The sequence below is a fragment of the Magnolia sinica genome, chromosome 13 (genome assembly GCF_029962835.1).
Source record: "Magnolia sinica isolate HGM2019 chromosome 13, MsV1, whole genome shotgun sequence".
In the NCBI taxonomy this organism is placed as follows: domain Eukaryota; kingdom Viridiplantae; phylum Streptophyta; class Magnoliopsida; order Magnoliales; family Magnoliaceae; genus Magnolia; species Magnolia sinica.
In genome coordinates, this window is record NC_080585.1 from 69,636,303 (window position 1) to 69,656,238 (window position 19,936).

The window sequence follows — 19,936 nt, forward strand, 5'->3', positions numbered from 1 at the left end:
GTTGACATTCATTGCCATTATCTACAATATTTTATTAGATTTCTCCTTTATCACTATTATTTATTTGAAGACTAGTCAACAAGGCTAAGTCATGATTATTATTATCACTCAGATGCATTGACTCTTTGAGTTTATATAAGAACTTCTATAGATGACACTGCTATCGCATTCTTATCATTACAGATGGTTTGATATTGGGTCGCTCTCAGTATACTTGACCTGACTCTCTGTCTTGATAGTAGTACAGTTTAACAAAAGACTTCATATGACATGCATGGGGCATGCTTATCATTATAGTCGGGCCGAGACTCTTTGAATTTATACAAGAACTTCTACAGTTGACACTGTCGTCGCATTCTTATCATTACAAATGATTTGATATTAGGTCACCAATATAGTTGATCTGACTCTTCGGCTTGATAGCACTACAGTTTAATAGAAGACATCATATGACATGCATGGAGCATGCACGTTGGTTTCCTTTGAGTTCTATAATCACATATGTTCGAATCCTCGTGCATTACACTAAATAGCGGGCTTTTGGAGTAGTGACAATTGCATCGCTTGTTGCAATTGGGTCTTACCGTGATCGCCTATTGAGACTAGACGGGGCCATCTGCTAACATTGGGAAAATTACTTTTGCACACTTTGCTAAAAACTAGACAACTTGCTTGGTTTGACTTCGAGTCAACATATGAAGGGGTAAACAATGTTCGATTGAAGTGATTCCTGAGTCGTTGAAAAGTATATTGAAGAAGCTTTCATCTGAAATTTATTTCACTTCGCTTCGAACTATATTGAGAGAGATCCATCCCAATTACTGAAGATACACATTGCGCACTTTGTTGAAAACTAGACAACTTGCTTGGTTTGACTTCAAGTCAACATATGAAGGGGTAAACAATGTCTGATCAAAGTGATTCCTGAGTCGTTGAAAAGTATATTGAAGAAGCTTTCATTTGAAATTTATTTCACTTCGCTTCGAACTGTATTGAGAGAGATCAGTCCCAATTACTGAAGATACACGTTGTTGATCTGTAGGTGATAGTTGAGGAGCCTCAATCAACTTGTGGGCCACATTTGAAGGGCCAAGCAGTGTTCGACGAACCTAACAGGGAGTTATGACTTTTCCTAGAGTTGCTCAATGAAAAACAAAAAAAGATGCTGGAAACAAGTGGCCATCTGACTTAGCTAATTGAATTGTGCCACGTGGGGAGTAGCAACATCTTCATTTTAAACAACACAAAAAACAGGGATTCTCTCTCTCTCTCTCTCTCTCTCTCTCTCTCTCTCTCTCCCCCTCTTCTCCCCTCCCCCCTCCCTCTCCTTTCTTCCTCTTCCCTACCTTCTTCCATCTTAGATATGAGATTTCCACTTCAATTCTACAATAAGAACTTTTATAAACAGATCCAACATTTTAAATAGTGAGTAGCATATAACGTAGCATTTGGCCCTTTATGGAGTGCAACTTAAGCTACAAAAAATAGGGATCCCCCCTGCTTTTCTTCCTCTTCCTTCCCTTCTTCCATCTCAAATATGAGATTTCCACTTCAATTCTACAATTAGAACTTTTATAATTAGATCCATTTTAAATAGCGTGTAGCGTATAACGTTGCATATGGCCCTCTATAGCATGTAGCGTAATCTACAAGATACTTAATATTTTTTAATTAAAATAATAGAAAATATGATACACTTTGCAAAATGCATAATTTCTATGAGTTCTTAACTACAAATTTGGATCATCGACCACATATTTCCATGCAAAATCTCTCCGTCTCTTTGCCTTTAGACATCTCTCTCTATGTGTGACCTCTTATTTATTTATTTATTGAAACATCATAAATTCACAAAATGGACCACAATCTGGATGGTCTGGATTGATCTAAGTGCTCTATCCATGATATGGACCACAATTTGAATGGTCTAGATTGATCTAATGTAGTGCCATGTGTGATGGGGATGAGTCACCACCATTTTAATAATAGGTGTTGAGCTAGCACTAAAAGAAAAACTTGAAGAAAGGAAATTTGATGTGGTATACGCTACCTGCGCTACACTCTATGCTACATGCTCTAAAGTATACTCTACACGCTACATAGCGTATGCTACGCGCTACACTACATAGCGTATGAGCGCTACCAAAAACATTGATGAGATCTACAACAAGCAGATCTGCAAGAATCCAACTTATAATAAACTGATTTGAGATGAATTGATCTTCCACAAGCTAAGCTTTAATGGCTTGCTAATCTTCATCCAATCTCAAAGGACCTTTATCCAGCTATAAGGATCCTCATACAACTTCAAGGGACCTTCATCCATCTGCAAGGATCTTCATGTAATTGCAATTAGCTTTAAGCTGTCATGAGCAATTTCTCCTTCTTCTCCTTCAAGGGAGAGTTGTGTTTTATGGATCTCAATACCCTAATTCAATGGCCATAGTAACGAGATTAAGTAATCCGTGAAAGGTTAATTATTCATCCTTTTGAGGGAACTAGCTGCATGTTGGGATGGAAGGTTTCCACTGTCGGGATAACCGTGCCATGGCCCTACCACACATAGGAATGTGAATGTTTGCGAAATTTAGGTTCTTGTGTTTAGGCCTAGCCGAGCACTTGCCTTTAGGGATCAAATCAAGTCTCTCATCTAGGAGACCCATCATGCTCGAATTGGATTGACTTGATCATGCACTAACTTTGACTAGTCCTTGGACCTGAGGACATATGCGGAATGTGAGGTCCTAGTGTGTGCTTTGGCTCACCTTGCAAGTTTACATTAGTGGCGGACACATGAGTGTGGTTTTGGCACATGCACACGGATGCAGTCATGGTCCATATGTTCCAACATAAGATCTTACTGCTACCTTGAGGAACTTATTTGTGGCTTAGATCTTAATGATCAAAGCATACATCAAGTGGTTTTCTAGCTAGGCCTAGTGCTTAAAAGGTTTAAATTTTTAATAGAAGGTTTTTAACTATTGATCCTTTCTTTCAACTGTTAAAAGTTTTTTTGTTGTGATTGATAGACATCTAATAGTTAGTCCACCTTGTAAGTTGGCATGGAATTTTGATCAAGAATGGATGCCATTGGATAGTGGAGAGATTAGGTTAGTTTGTGGCTTAGATCTTAATGATCAAAGCATCCATCAAGTGGTTTTCTAGCTAGGCCCGGTGCTTAAAAGGTTTAAATTTTTAATAGAAGGTTTTTAACTATTGACCCTTTCTTTCAACTGTTAAAAGCTTTTTTGCTGTGATTGATAGACATCTAATAGTTAGTCCACCTTATAGGCTGGCATGGAATTTTGCTCAAGAGTGGATGCCATTGGATAGTGGAGAGATTGGGTCAGTTTGGGTGTACGTACTTTTGATGGGATAGGGCATTACCAATGTCTTATAGGTGTGAGGAGCACCATGATAGGTGCACCCTCTAAAACCTTATTCACACCCCCTAGGAACATCTGATGTATGAGAGAAAAAAAGAAGACAGAAGGAGAAGAAGAGAGGACGCCTGATGTGTGAGAGAGAAAGAATAAGAAGAATGGAGAAGAGAAGAAGAGCAGTCATGGTCCGAATGTTCCAACATGGGATTTTATTGTTTCTCAAGGAACTTATTTGTGGCTTAGATCTTAGTGATTGGACTGTCCATTGGGTGGTTTTTTAATTGGACCCAACGCTTAAAAGTTTTTAAATGTTTCGTTGAAGTTTTCTAAACCTTAATATTTTCTAACCGTTAAAAGTTTTAGACATCTAATGGTTTAGATCATATAGTCCACCTTGTAGGCCGGCACGGGATTTTTGTCGAGAGTGGATGCCACTGGATACTAGAGAGATTAGGTCAATTTGGTTGTATGTACTTCTGATGGGATAGGGCATTACCAAAGTCCATAGGTGTGAGGAGCGCCATAACAGTTGCACCCTCTAAAATGTTATTCCTTTTTATTAATTGATCCTATCTCAAGGGCTTAGAGCTAGAGACAGCCTTAGAAGTCCTCACCCCCTAGGAACATATGATGTGTGAGAAAGAAAGGCAAAAAGAAGAAAGGAGAAGAGATGAAGAGTGGTCATGGTCCATACGTCCCAACAAGGGATCCTATTGTTACCTCAAGGAACTTAGTTGTGGCTTGGATCTTAGTGATTGGATCATCCATCAGGCGGAGGTTTTCTAATTGGACACAACGCTTAAAAGTTTTACGTGTTTCATTGAAGGTTTTTTAAGCTTAAATTTTCTTTCTAACTATTAAAAGTGTTTTATCATGCTTAATGGATGTCTGATGGTTAAGATCTTATAGTTCACTTCTTAGGCTAGCATGAGATTTTGGTTAAGTGTAGATGCCACTAGATAGTGGAGGGCTTTGGTCAATTTCGGTATATGGACTTTTGATGACTTAGGGCACACTAAAGTTTGTAGGTGTGAGGAGCATCATAACAAGTGCACCCTTTGAAACCCTAGCACCTTATAAATAGATCCTACCTTAAAGGGGTTAGAGCTAGAGAGAGCCTAGATGTCCCCATCCCCTAGGGACGTCTGTGTGTCAGAGAAAGAAAGAAAAGAAGAAGAAAAGCGAAAATGAGATCTCCCTCTAACACACTTCATACATGTGGGGTCCACCTAGTGGACTACTCTCAAGTGTGTGTCCTGAGCCCTACTGAAGGTGTGCATGTGGCATTTGCATCTCTTTTCTGGGATAGATTGAGGAGAGACTTCCAAAGTTGGAAGATTAACATCAAACTAAAATAATAATCACATGCTACAAATCTGAGTAAGATCCTAACATTGGTTTTTTCCTAAGTTTTGGAACTTGTTATTATCTAGACAGTGATAGTAAGATTTCTAAATCTGGATTATTTTTTAAAATTTTTTTATGCTTTTGTCTTTCAAAAATCCACTAACAGGTAATGAAAAAGTGATTCACTTATGCAATTGTCTTTTAATTCTAAGGCTAAGGTTAACTTATGTTATGTCTGTGGTATCATTATCAATGCATGTATTGCTGGTATAGAAACATAGTCATATCATAAGGGAAATATCGCATGTATCATGGAAAGTATCACTATTTAAGGAAAATTTGGGAAAACGTTGGGAAAATGATGGAATTTTTCAGTGAAACTTCATGAGAGATTAAAAGAGACATGATTCCACACTTAAAACATTATTAGAAACCAAGTAAGCATAATAAGTTTCCCTTGTATATAGTTCTAAACTATGTTGTTTGACAAAAGCGCACTTATAACAAAAAGGAGTTCATGTGATTCATAAATTATATAGTACGAGTAACAAAACAGAAGATTGCATTTTGTAATAAAAAATTAAAAAAGAAATAAGTTTATTTTTAATAAAAAAGTTTATTTTGAAAAAACAAAAGAGTATGGTAATTTGTAGATTATTTTTAAAACAATGATCTTTAAATTTTTCCCTATTAATTTATTTAAAAAAATATATATATTTTTTACATTCAAGAAATCATTTGCAATTCATAAATCAGCATACAATATAGTGTCCATTGATTTTTTGACATTCCACTTACATATTAAATGGGCGAATATGGAAGATTTTCCCAAATTCGAAAATCGGAGCTTCAAATCCATGACTTTGCATGAAAAAAGAGCATAGTGATGAATTTCTACCAATTCTAAGCAAAAGAATTAAGGAAAAAAAAAAGTTACAAAAAATCTTACTAAATGGTTCTAACTTGTTTTCGCTCTTCTATTGCAATACCCAAGCCTTGATTTCTTTCTAAACAACTTAAAAGAGTCATCTAGATCCTACCATGAAGAGATTTTAAAAAATAAAGGGGAGAAGAGTAGAGTTTTTGGAATTTTAAAAATTTTTTGGCACAAATATCCACAAAAAAGATAGGTGCGTTGCCTCCCTGTCAGCAAAGTATTGATGAAATTAGGAATATTTATAAACGTGTCATGAGAAATTTTGCGATCTATCGAGCTATCAATGATATATCACACAATACTGTGTACACTCCACCTAACAGTAGAGCAATCGATCATGACAAATTTAGGAGGGTGACTTCTCACAAAAACCCTAGCCACCTGATTCCTTAACATTTAGAACACCCGATTTAGCAACCTATCTAAAAGGTTAAGGATTTGGTAGGCTAGGGTTTTTATAGAAGTGTCTCTACTAATCCGGCCTGCTCCATACAGGAGAATCTTAAAGTTCCTCCCTTTATTTCATATAAGACCCATGCAATACCTGTATCGGTCGATACTATCAATATTGCAAACATTGGTTTTGAGTTTATAGTAAGATCATTGGTTTCCTTTCCTGACACAAGGTTTATTAATAAAATCTTTTGTCCCTTCTCCTCTTGGTCTCCTTAACGCTAGCTATGTTAACACTCCGTTGTTTCATCTTATATACGAACTCCATACTCTTACCTGTCAATTTTCCTATATTCCAGATTGGCACAAGAACACCTTGCCTACTTCTCACAATGGGGTGCTATTGTGACGTGTTGCTTGTAGGGAATGCGCTAGCCAACCCTTGCCCATTTATTTTTTCACTCGGATTCTGATTCAGTGCGTTGCTTACAGGGAAAGCCCTAGCATTAGTTTGGAAAGTCATATTGTTTGCTTTCATATTGGAAGTTGTGGCATAAGACAGTTGCCAACTTGACGCAACTCTGCTCCTTTATCCCAATTGGGGACCGAGAATGAGAGAAAAAAGCTCACACAGGTGAAGTATAATAGAATATTACATAGGTTGATTAAATCAAGCACTATTTAGTAGTCTATAACATAGGCTGATTTCAATCAACGTGTTTAGTACCATAATAGTGAGTCCATAACTTTATATATGAAGATAATAGTTTATGCATTATAAATGCTCAATCCCCGTATGGTTTCATATTGGAAGTTGTGGCATAAGACAGTTGCCAACTTGACGCAACTCTGCTCCTTTATCCCAATTGGGGACCGAGAATGAAAGAAAAAAGCTCACACATGTGAAGTATAATAGAATATTACATAGGTTGATTAAATCAAGCACTATTTAGTAGTCTATAACATAGGCTGATTTCAATCAACGTGTTTAGTACCATAATAGTGAGTCCATAACTTTATACATGAAGATAATAGTTTATGCATTATAAATGCTCAATCCCCGAATGGTTTAATACTAAATTTTGAGGCCAAAGACCCAAAAACTTAGCTTTATAAAGGTCAGGGTGATAAGCAACATTCTTACTAAAGAATGGACCAATACACCTTCGAACAAATGTCAAAAGTACAAAAAATGATATATTCTTGTGCTCCTCATTTTACATCTTTTGATATTTTCACATGTTTTGGTATAAATTGCACTAATATAAGTCCAATATGGTGTAATATGCTTGCTTAAGAAAAAACCATATTTGGAGCGTATGTATTGGAGTGATGCACATAATGCTACCCCAGGCATACCGCGTATTGGAGGAAGTAGCATACCGCGTACCCATTCCCATACCATGTGCCAAAGTGACCCACGATCCAAGTATCCTTGCCCATGCCTACAACAGAGTACTATTGTGTCGATGTTTGAGTAGCCCTGGCCATGCCTACAACAAAGTACTATTGTGTTTTTGTTTGAGTCCTACAAGCTTGTAGACTCTAACGGAGTGTCAATATGGCCAATCTTCCTCCCGTGCCTACTACAAAGTACTTTCATGTTCTTGTTGAGTTCTACATGATTGTAGACTCTAATGGTGTCAGTATGGACAATCTTCATCATGCACTATTCCCACTCAACACATTTTTCTTCTAGTACACCAAAATGCATAAAGCTTTAGACATTTACACATTGTTCACATTTTATGTCCCTTTGATGGAATGCCATTTTGTTCTTGTTTGTTGAGCCTACACACCCGTAGACTTGTAAATTTTGTGAGTGCCATCCATTACACTCAACCTGTTCCAACACACAGTGATGCAACAACATGAACACAAGCCCCATGCAGGAGCTCTAATCCATCTATGATCATCTGTTCATCCAACCATAATTAAACTGATTACACATTGTTCACCTTCCCAGTATAGTAAATACTTTGGTTTTTAATTTTAATATCAATGGTTTTCCCGTGTGATATATGTAACATTTTTTGTTATTATACATTAGCCAACTAGACATTGTACACCCTCTTACAAATAGGATCTACTTTGGGTTTTCCTTTTAATCAAGGGTTTCCCCCAGGAGATGAATATAACATTTTGTGGTGATTTGCCACAAATCAATAAAATCCCTTAAAAGTGGAAATTTGTTCAGTTCCATGTGTTTTTCTAATCACAGGTGACAAATTCCTGTATTCCATGGAGGACATAGTATCCGAAATTTGGTGAATGTTCCTAAGATGCCCTCTCCGTGGTGAGCATTCCCTAGCCTATAAATTCTCCATACATTTCAGGTCACACATGTACGGAGAATGATAGCCAACAATCTACATTTGGAAGCAGATGGTTTGCTCTCCTAATGAATGGGCTGTCTTGAAGTTCAGGAATAGGACATGCATTTTTGAGACTGCCTATGAACTTCCTAGATGTCCCACATGTCAGCACGTATGGAGTGTTTTTGAGTGGCACGTATAGAATGTGATTCTAGAATTAGCATTCCTCAGTTGTGATCCCATCACAACGAAATCAGATGTGCCAAAGCTGACATTAGCATGCACCATGCTTTTTTTTTTTTTGCCACAAACACTTACAAAAAAATATCAAGCCAATTTTGCATCATAACATGCGGCCACATGCTAATTGTCTACTATATTTGACACGTGTGGCAAGTTTTTATTTGGACTTAAGAATGGAGCTCTAGAACTAACTTCAACTATATATATATATATATATATATATATATATATATATATATATATATATATATATATATATATATATTACATAACTAACTTCAAAATTGTTTTTTAAAAATAGACAAAAGATTGTTAGTATCCACTTTCCCAAACAAGCGCATCCTGAACGAGAAGGCACCATTTCACTTGTGTTTTAGAAGTCTCACCAATGCTTGCAACCCTTCCTAGAAGGGATATGCAAAACAAACTCCTAATTACTGAAAAAAATAAGAAATTTGTTCCTCACAAGAGATTCATACTCCAACAATAATGAAGGCTCCATTTACTGGGAGATTATGCAAAATTAGGTTTAAGCCTAATAACGATTTTGGGCCTCATATCCTCCATTCACATCTCTAGAGTGATGCTTTCTTACATTTAAATCGCAACTTTAGACAAATGTTTACTTCTTTTTTTTTTTTTCCTCAGAACTTCCAAAATTGTTGTTATTAAGTGAAAGAACGCTTTTCCTTTTAGAAAAATGAATTCAAAATATATTGAATATTGACATCTAATTTTGATTTAATCACACATTCACAATTTCGCTAAAAGTGTCTCTCTTCTCTCTTTGTGATTCAACTGCATATTGACACCTCTGGGACCATTATTACACAGGCATGACCAATGAGAGTTTTATTTAATATTATTTATTTATTATTTTTATTATTTTTATTTTTACATATATATTTTTTTAAAGCATGGTGTTGGCTACAACATGCCACATTCAACCATCGCAAAAAACATTAATATCTTAATGTAGCAAATTTTATTTTATTTTTTCAACACGGTTTAAAAGAATGTTTATTTACAAAAAGAAATGCTAAAGTTTCGTTGTATTTATTTATTTTCATACTTCAAAAAGTGCAGGATGACCACAAGGGATTTTGGGTTTTTCCCTACAAATCTGGCCTCTATCCACCAATCTGGGCTACTTCCGATAGGACAAATTCATAGCCAGACCTCGTTCGTGTAGACCATTCCCATGACATAGAGGCCATATGTTAAAATTACAACAGTCCAATGATCCTAGCTGTCGATTTCTAGGTCTAGAAGCCTTTTTATCATTCAAAGTCAACTGTTGGTCAGACTGTTCTCTTAACCACCCATTTTCACAGCATTGATTGACCACAGAAATGAGATTCAATTGTGTATGCTTGCTGGCATTTTAATTTAGCATGCATCACCATGCCCTTTCCCTTCATTTGAGCCACGTAAGCAGTGGGCTCCACTCTCTAGTTGGGCCACTATACTTTGAGTCAAACCATCAGCGATTCATATGATTTTGACAGTTTGATATGCCTGATGGTTGGATTGGCCTGATTTTCTTTGTGAGGCGATCTACTTTGTTACAACCACCATTATATTGATCAGATGTCCTGCAAAAGTGACACATCTTCAAGAATGATGACATTGCATGCTAAGTTAGCATATATCTAGCTGCAGGTGATCAATTTTACTTAGAAATCACAATAATCAAATGACCATAAACCCTAAACCTTAAACCAGGGACCCTTAACGCCCCAGTTTTGCCCATTCTACATCAACAGCTGGTTAGCTTTTCTTAATCTGCAGCAGTCCACCAATGATCAGCTAGGGTCATCCAACTGGAGTAAATTACAGGGTTTTACCCCTATCCATGACAGGGTCCAACAGAGATGGAAGGTCCAGATCTCATCCAACTGGTGTACCACACATATGGATATTCAATGCTTGATAACTAACTTATAGATAATATTCACATTCTAGTTATTTGTGGAGAATTATCTTATTGTAATAGAATCTATTGGATGGTTTGCAGGAGCCGATGGCCGCGATAACAGGAAATCTGGCCCTCCTTTCTAGTTCAGTGTCCCAGATGAATTATGGAGGAATTACCATCCATGCTTCTACCATATTTCTGTACCTAATCTTATTATTCAAGAACTTCTTAACCAGAAAAATTCATTTTCTGGCGCCTTTGCTTGCAACTTTCGCTTCATCAATCGGGTTTTCTTTGAATTATTTGAATTACAAAGGCCGTGTTTCAGTGGCTGTTTGGAAAGCATGGAACCAACTCATTTCTTTTGGGTGTTTATATGTTCTTACTCAGGTTAGTAATCTCCCACTCTGCTATTACTTAAGTTCTCTACATACTACAATGTGTCTTCACCACTATTTTACTAAAATGTTGCAACTAATCAAAATGGAGCACGTGTAGCATGTGCATGCGAATTCAATCTTAGATGGGCACATTGTTGACGGAGCATTAGCCCAAAAATTAGAATAATTTGACCATCCATATCAAATTTGGGTCTTCAAATAGTTGCATGGTTAGGGTTACTCCATCCGATTCCATTCTTGGTGTATGATCCCTATAGTGGGCCCACAATTTGGGTAGCCTGGATTGGTATGCATGTATGCCCCATGTCTCATGATGAGCTGAGAGAATCTTAGGGCGTGTTTGTTTTCAAATTACAATGGTAAATGGGTGGAAATGGGTAATGATTACTTCTATAATTGTATGGTGACATCACCTACATTTAACTGCAATGATGAGTTTGCTTCCATTGTTTTTCACTCAGAAACCACTGTAAAAATGCTAGTTTATAATGAAAAAATCAATGATTACAATTTCCTTTACCTGTTTAATGATTACTTCTATAATTGTATGGTGACATCACCTACATTTAACTGCAATGATGAGTTTGCTTCCATTGTTTTTCACTCAGAAACCACTGTAAAAATGCTAGTTTATAATGAAGAAATCAATGATTACAATTTCCTTTATCTGTTTACTTTACAAGTGCATTTGACTCTAGATTTATGAGCCGTAATTGTTGTTTAAACAAACACCTTGAAATTATAATGATGGCTCATTTACTTTGCATTACATGGGAAATTGGAAAACCAAAGACCCCCATAGTGAATCATGCCAAACGTAGTTTTTACTTTACTAGTCTAGCTCATTATTTTGCTAATGTTTGTCACCTAGAAATTCTAATGATAGTATTTGCTTTTCATGAATGTGTCCAAAATTTAAGTGACTGTAATCAGAAATCAGGTTTGCCCTACCTTGGATGTGCCACACCACAAATTCTTTTTGTAACCATCCACAAATTATTTCCCCAAAGTCCTCCAATGGAATACTTAGGATTTTTTGGGTTGTGTGACTTTTAGGACATGGCCCATCCAAGTTAAAGCCTGCCGATGATTTAATTAGATGTTGTAGACTTCTGCACCATGTTTGAAAATGAAGCCAATTATAACTTCAGTAAAGAAAAGTGAGAAATCACTATCTTGTGGATTTCTCAAATTGGAAAACGAATTTCCCAAATCTTCTGTTTGTATGTTTGTATGGCATCTTTTGATTGATTAATGGGAGAAGTGATAATGGTTTTTTTTTTTTTTTCAGGTTATAATTTCAAGGATTTCACTATCTATTGAAAGAAACAAATTACTTGGATTTGTTATTTCGGCTTTTTTACTGCATATGGTAAGACCTTTGCTTCAAATATAATGCTTGGATTTACCATCGTATCATACTACTTTAAATTGGTACCTCACCCAACCTGGTGGGACCCAGAATAGGTGGTTCATGGACAAAATTCCCAATGATGGATGCTCTAAGCTCCTTGATCAATGTCTTTCAATGACCCATTTGCTGAAAGGTGGGCTTGTTGCCAAATTTCCAAAAGTATCCGTTGTCAGGAACTTGCCGATAGCCATTGGAAATGAGCTTGACTGTGTAAAACCATTTATGGTTTGTGTCCACTCTAAATACACAGATGGTTGTACAGTTGGCGAATATGGACAGTCCGTCTGATGAGTCCCCACTGTGCATGACCTACGGTTGGAAGAATCATGGCAGGTATGGAGTGGTTAGTGTTCTTAAGTCAGAGTGGTTTCTTTACCATAGTGAAAAGCTAAAAATCTATTTATCATATTCAAATGGGGTGTTGATCTTTGTACCAAGGGCCGTCAGCAGAAGGGCCCACCAGATGGATGGTCCATAATGACCAGTGTACGACTACTTTTATTACAAGGCAAGAGACATATGACTCCATAGCACAATAATTGTTACTCATTGAAGGGAGAAATTACAAGTGTGGGAAAGTATTGGTACATAATGACCAGTGTTAGACTACTATTACAAGGCAACAGAACACTTACTCCATAGCACAATAATTGATACTCATTGTAGGGAGAAACCACAAGTATTAGAGAGTATTGGATATTAGATCTCTCTCTTTATTTAATAATAATAAATAAATAAATAAAACTTTCAGCTTTGTAATTACAAAAACTTCCCATTTTGGTTTCTCTTAGCTTATTAAACTAGAGCTTAAAAAGTGTAAAGATCAACCAGTGTACAAAGACTTATACTGCAAGGCAAGGAACAATGATTGCATTGCAGAAGGAACTTGAAACTTCCTCATAAAAATAACAATAATAACAATAATGGGTCAAGTGGATTCTCTAAAAATTGATACTGGATATTAAATTTTCTCCAGTTTATTTAGGGTGTGTTTGGCTGCACCAAATTCCATGAATTTCGTCATATAATTAGGCCAATTAATCATGAAATATTTTGGAATTTCATGATATTTGTTGTAACGAAAGGAACCCTTAGAAAAAGCATCTCTTTGTGCAAAAGCTTCTTAATATCTGTTACTCTTAGCTTATTAAGCTGGGGGTTAATAGGTGTCTAGATTAACCAGTGCACAACTACTTGTCTTCATTGGAGAATAAACTAGAATCTTATTCATTCGAAATAATTGATCTAGTGGGCCATCTAATAATTGATACTCATTTTAGGGAGAAATTTAAGTTATTAGAGAGTTTTGGATATTAGCTTTTTTCTTTTTATTTTTTTAAATAAAAGCATTTGTCATTGTAATGTCTTGTGTGAAAGCTTTTCAATTCATGTTCTGAGCTTTTTAAGCTAGGGCATAAAAATCATTTCAACTACATTTAGAGAGTTTAAAAAAAAAAACCCTTGTTCTTTTGTAGTTTATGATTCCTATAAAATGAATGTTTGAGCACGATCTATTTTGGCCATTGATGACCAAAAGAGAAACTATGGACTTTTGCACTAGAAACTATATGATCAGCTCATGGTTTGCAAAGTAGGTTATTGATTTGATGGGCCCCACTGAAGATGGGGGATGCCCTAAAGTTCTTCCAATCTAAGGATCTTAACCCTATTCAATTATTGGCATAAAATTAGAGAGTTAGGAATAAATTTCAATAGCTATCCGGAGAAAAGAGACAAGATTAGATACATAGATATTCCAATTTGGAAGATACATTGGAATTCCTCACTCATATTCCCATTAGTTCAAGGTTCTAGATCAACAATCCATGGAGGACAATGTTCATGTGTTAATGCATTAGAACTTATAATTTCTTCAACAAAATGTCCATTGTTTTAACAAACAATTACAACTAACTGAGGTTGTATCTTAAATCCCATGTACAAATGATTACATATATAATTATATTATATTATATTACTTTTTAATATTGGAGTCTGAGTTCTTTGTCAGTGACTAGCAAGGAACTTCCCTTCAGTTTGGGGAATTTGTATACGTGGGACCATGGTTTGGTGATTCAGACCATGTTCGTCACTAATCAGATGAACAAATCAGGGACATGTTCTTGTCCTAATGGATTAGGAAGCTTTAATTTCTTTAACGAGAGTGCCCATTGTTTAACAAAAGTGTTTACTACTTATACTATATCTCTACTTTAAAAACTAACCGAGATTGCATATAAAATCTCATGTACAAGTAATTATACAAATTGCATTCTAATATTTAATAGAATCCCAGTTCTTGTTAGTGAGGAAGTTCCTTATTATGCTTGTACATGTGGGACCAATGGTGTGGTGATCCAGACTATTAAGCTCGTGTCTCTCATCATCAATGGATCATGCACAAAAATTCCTCTCAATCAGACAACTCTATAGCCTTTAGTTTCTTGGTATGCAACAAACATGTTTAAGAAGCAACAATCCTCCTTCAAGAGAAAAAGGGCCAATGATTGGATGGCGAGGATCTTCAAATTTGGAAGATTTTGGGGGTATGGTCAATTCATGGATGCGGCCATCATCAATCAATGCCTTGGATAAGCCAACTTCAGCCCCTCCACATGAGAACTTCATGAGTTCCTTATTAGTCATTAACAGAGAACTCAAGACTCTTTTTTTTCTTTTAATAAAATACTAGAATACAAAAACTTCATCATTATAAATTGATATTAGCCAGTATTTATTATCCACCGTGGAATGAAGTTGGCGCCGCAAAAGCCTATTTTAACACTAGAGGTTACATTAGCTTTTAGAATATTAACTAGAAGAGGGCCTACTCTAATTTAGAATTAGAGGGATGTTTTTGACATTTTATTTTATATTATTTTGAAATATTGAGTCACTCCAAATGTTCAACAACAGCTGGCATTATTAAACTGATCGACCGTTTTAATCATCTTGGCCACATAAAAGTATTCAACACATGATTATAGACAAGTGTAGATTCATCCGACGGATTGAATACGATTCAAATCGTGAATAGGGGGCTTCATCTATTATCTCCCAGCCACGCTAAGTTGGAGGTCAAGTTGAGTTTTTTTCTTGAGAAGAAAATTTATAATTTTTCTATGAGCTCATGGTCTGCCACAATTCCTGTCTATTGGTACCACCAATTTCGTAGATTTCCAGTAGATCACCCAATCGGGCCTGGGCTCTTTGAGATCAACGGTTTGGATCACCGATCGTCGTCAATCTAAATATGGTTGTAGATGTGGAGGGCCCTGTAATTTTCGTACTTGACTGTGATATGAATGCATGAGAGAAGCTTTCAGCGTTCCAAACCATACCAGAGGAGCGGATGTTGTTCTCATTGGAAATTCTGATACAAGCATATGTGGAAAGGACTTTAGGTGAAACTTCCTTTTCCCTACTTTATCGTTTTTTCAAATGTGGACTTTTTTCTCATCCACATATCAATGTTTTTGGCCCATTCCCTACTTAGATTGTCAATAAAGGGTGGTTGAATGATAGGAACACCCCCCAAAAAATAAATAAATAGCAAAAAAAAAAAAAAAAAAAAAACAAAAAAAACTCTTAATAAGTTCTGATACATTTAGTTGCAGTTATCATCCTGATATGATGGACAGTCCAGCATTGGTTCAGGTGGGACACACGTTTTGGTGAACTAGTCATCTGTATATGTAGGCCATTTGTGGTGGACCTGGGGCCAACCTGGGTAGTAACTATTAGGATCAATCTGGAGAAGTTTGAATCACTGGTAGGTGGTCCCTAATCACCCACATTTACAATTTCTCCCACCACCTGGGCATTTCTAATCATGTATAAAATCAAGAGGTGTGTATATCGTCCGATCCATCCATTGGATGCATCTCATCATGTTATTACTAGGGCGTGAAAATAAACTCCATCCAAAACTCTGACACAGGGAACAAGATGGGAGAAGCCCACAGTTGATTTTCAACTCTTCATCCATGGCAGATGAAGGGTCCGGACGGTCTGGATTCCGTATAAACAATATGATGGGTCCCCACACAAACCAAGAGTGAGTGGTCCCCTCTCAACTTGTCCCATTTTTTGTGGCCCACCTGGGTTTTCATTTAGGCTGAGTTTTGGGGCCTGGGGTTTACGTGAGGTGACACATCTGATTGAGGGGTTGGATGTTGTGCATACATCACTTGGGCCCCACTTGAGCAGGTACCACCGTAGCACAACCCTAAACAAAATGCATGTATCTGTAACTTACAGTGTTTTTAATTTGCAGTCAGATTGGGGTGGGCCATCCAAAGGTAGGAATCATGCAATAGAGGCGGCACCGACGTGGACGGCAAACCTACTTATTGCGTGCCAAACCTTCTTTCATGTGGTGAGCCATGCAAACTGCAGACCATTTCTTTTTAAAAGAACTTCACTATTAAGTCCACACGCACCGTAGGCCCACATGTCAACATACGCCACAAGGGGCCAACATACACAAATCACGCCTCTCCACTCACCGGGTGTTCAAGAATGCACGGACACGATGAATGGTTAAGGTTTTAAAAAGAAATTTTACAAAAATAAAAAATAAAATTACATAATATAGATTTTACATTCTGGTTTCTTTTTTATAATACTTCTCAGTAAATACGTAATTAATTTAAGTAATTGTCATTGTTGTATCGTGAGCAAGGATTCGGATTGCGTACTGAGTTACTCAGTAGGCTCTTATCGTATTGAGTCAACTCAGTTGGCCCACCGTGAATGTATTTGATTTATCTACGCTGTTCATCCCTTTTTCCAGATTTTTTAGTGCTTGAGCCCAAAATTGAAGCAGCTCAAGCATACCATATCACAGGAAATAGTGAGAATAATAATTTCCACTGTTGAAACCTTCCGATGGCTTACAGTGATGTTTATTTGTCAACCAACCTGTTCATAAGATCACAAATACATGAATGGAAGGAAAACAAAAATATCGGCTTGTTCCAAAATTTCCGTGGCCTTTAAAATTTTTTCAATGGTTGACGTTCAATTCATACTGTTTCCTATGGTGTGGTCCACTTTAGCATTTATATATGCTTCATTTTTTATCTCATACAATAAAATTATCTATTAAAATGGATGGATGGAGTGGATAAAATACATAAATCACAGTGGCTTTACTCGCGTACTGAGTTACTCAGTACGCAGTCCGCTTCCCGTGAGCAAAGGGTGTGTAATGGCATGGCCGAATCGTGATGTGTATTATGTGAAATTCACTTTGATCAGCATCATCCACCGACGGGGACAAGAATCCATGATTTTGATGGACCGCATGATTGTACAAAGCAACACTCACCTTTTAGATTGCTTCATTTGACACCGTTCTAGCCCTAAATTGTGATGGTTAGAGTAGATTTCATATATTTATGGTGGTGGGCTCTGAAAAATTCAAGAATTGACTTCTCATTGACGTCTCTCCCAGTTCTTGGCCCACCGGAATCACACGTCATCCTTATTCTGATTTGCGCCCTAGGCCTAACTAGTGATTACACATCTCGGAGTCTAAGAGTCAGGGTGGATCTCACTACATATCATGGTGCCCCCTCCAAAACATTAGAGGTGGGCTCCAACCAGTTGGGAGAAGGAGAGTTTTTTAAGGAGCCTAAGTCATGTGCTTGTTAGATAGATGATTCCGTTAGTGACCTGTGATGCTGGCGGACAACATCAAAGTAATAAGGTGGGAGAGAGATGTCGACCTTATATATAGTTGGGAGAGAGATGTCCACCCTTGATTTATACAGGGCCCGCCATGATAATTATATAAAATTCATTCCAATCATTAAATGCCACACCAAAACTTATGCCTTTAGGCTCAATAATAGGTCTACCTGTGATTTGCGTGGGCTGCACTAAAGTTTGGATACTGAGCATTGCCCTATACATTGTTTCCAATCTTGTTGACCACCTGAATTGCGGATGGGACTGATTTTTAACCATGGTACATAACATGGTTGAAGCACCTGCTACATCATGGTGGCCCCACCCGAAGTCACTAACCACCCTATGCTTGTCTTACCATACGTTGAGAAAGCTGACGGAAGGTACGGTAATAATTACTTAAGTAATGGATTTGGTCATTGGAAACCATTAGGCAAAAGTAGCTTAAATTCTATATTAAGCAGGTAGTTTCTGGTAAAATTCCCTTAAAAGAAATTCCATTGGTCAACATACTTGTGTACATGAATGGAGGACCGGACAGGAATCCTCCACAGCACCTGCTTCAACGGGGTGTAAAACCACCCAAGCTTGTGGGGCCCACCATGTTGTATATGTAAAATCTGATCATGCATCAGGTTCTATCCTCAATTCTAGGACCTGAAACAAAATATCTGCAAAATATACAGATTAGGTTGGCCACAGCACAGGGAACAATGGGGATGGTATGCCAACCATAGGATTGTGGGTAGGGCTACCGTGGTTTAGTGTTTATCTTTCATCAAACCCATGAATTAGGCGTAACATAGCATGATGCAGTGAAATACCAAAAATCAGCCTAACCCAATTATAAGCCAGGCCGCACCATGTGAGCTTAAGGTTTTAGAAGTATTACATTGTTCTCATTGGTATGCTCCATCAGAGATTTTTAACGGGATGATCTTTTGGATGTACGGTTCAAATAATGTTTCTCACCTGATGGATAGAGTGGATTTTTACATATGGAACATGGTGGGCCACGCAGCTGAGTACAACAGGTGCTGTAGTGTGCAAACCATTCCGGCCCATGAATGGATGACCTAATGAGTGAGCCCATGTAATGCGTGACCGACCTAATGAGTGAACCAACCTAAGCTTTGGTTCTAAGGCATCAGTCTGCGGGGCCCACCCGATGAGTGGCTTGAGTCATGCAAGTGGGTTTAGCAAAAGTCTTTCAAACCATTTTCCATGTTTTTATCATGTCGTATTAAGCGTTTCTGTCCATTTGTGGCAGCTTGAAAACCCTAGGGACCCCAAGACACTAGCAATCTTCATGTCTTCGGTACACTGCTTGGTGAAAGAGATGGCCCACTTGGTGGCCCCATATTTAGCAACTTGAGTTTTCCATGTAATCGTGATCATCAGTATAAACGTGACAAGATCCAAGCCGTTCATCAGGTACGGCGCACTATGTACAAAAATCAAAGTGACGAGACCTGTTGGTCATTTCTTTTTAACTGTTAACAAAAATCATAGTGATGATACCTGTTGGTTGGTCTATATTTCTTTTCCCCTAATCATCCATTTTTCATTTGTGTGGCCCACCTGATAAGTAGATTGACCTCCTTATATTCGGGACTAAACCAATGGGCCCCACCAGATTTCTGGCAAACATTCTTGCACACGCATGCCTTGTCCCCCTTCATCCATGTCCCCGAGCAAATGGTACTCAAGGTTGAAGTAATGTACTGTTGGGGGTGGTAAAAATCGACCGGACTTGGCAACCTGACCTGGATCCAACCAGGAAAAGTTGGGGTCAGGTCGACCCATTTTCTACATGGATGGGGTTCAAGTTGTGTTTAGTCAACCCAAAATTTAAATAAATTAAGTTGGCAAACATTTTGACACATTCCTG

The 19,936-nt window shown here is 37.3% G+C and overlaps 1 protein-coding gene across 1 annotated transcript in view; it reads left to right on the plus strand.

The window, feature by feature from the left end:
- LOC131223842 (uncharacterized) overlaps positions 1-19,581 on the plus strand; it is a 56,551-nt gene extending 36,970 nt beyond the window's left edge. Inside the window, exons 2-5 of the mRNA XM_058219367.1 lie at positions 10,636-10,926; positions 12,229-12,309; positions 16,628-16,729; positions 19,316-19,581. Of these exons, the coding sequence (XP_058075350.1) occupies positions 10,636-10,926; positions 12,229-12,309; positions 16,628-16,729; positions 19,316-19,420 (579 nt within the window). The 3' untranslated portion in view covers positions 19,421-19,581. The remainder of the gene's footprint in view (positions 1-10,635; positions 10,927-12,228; positions 12,310-16,627; positions 16,730-19,315) is intronic.
- The last annotated feature ends 355 nt before the right edge of the window (positions 19,582-19,936 follow it).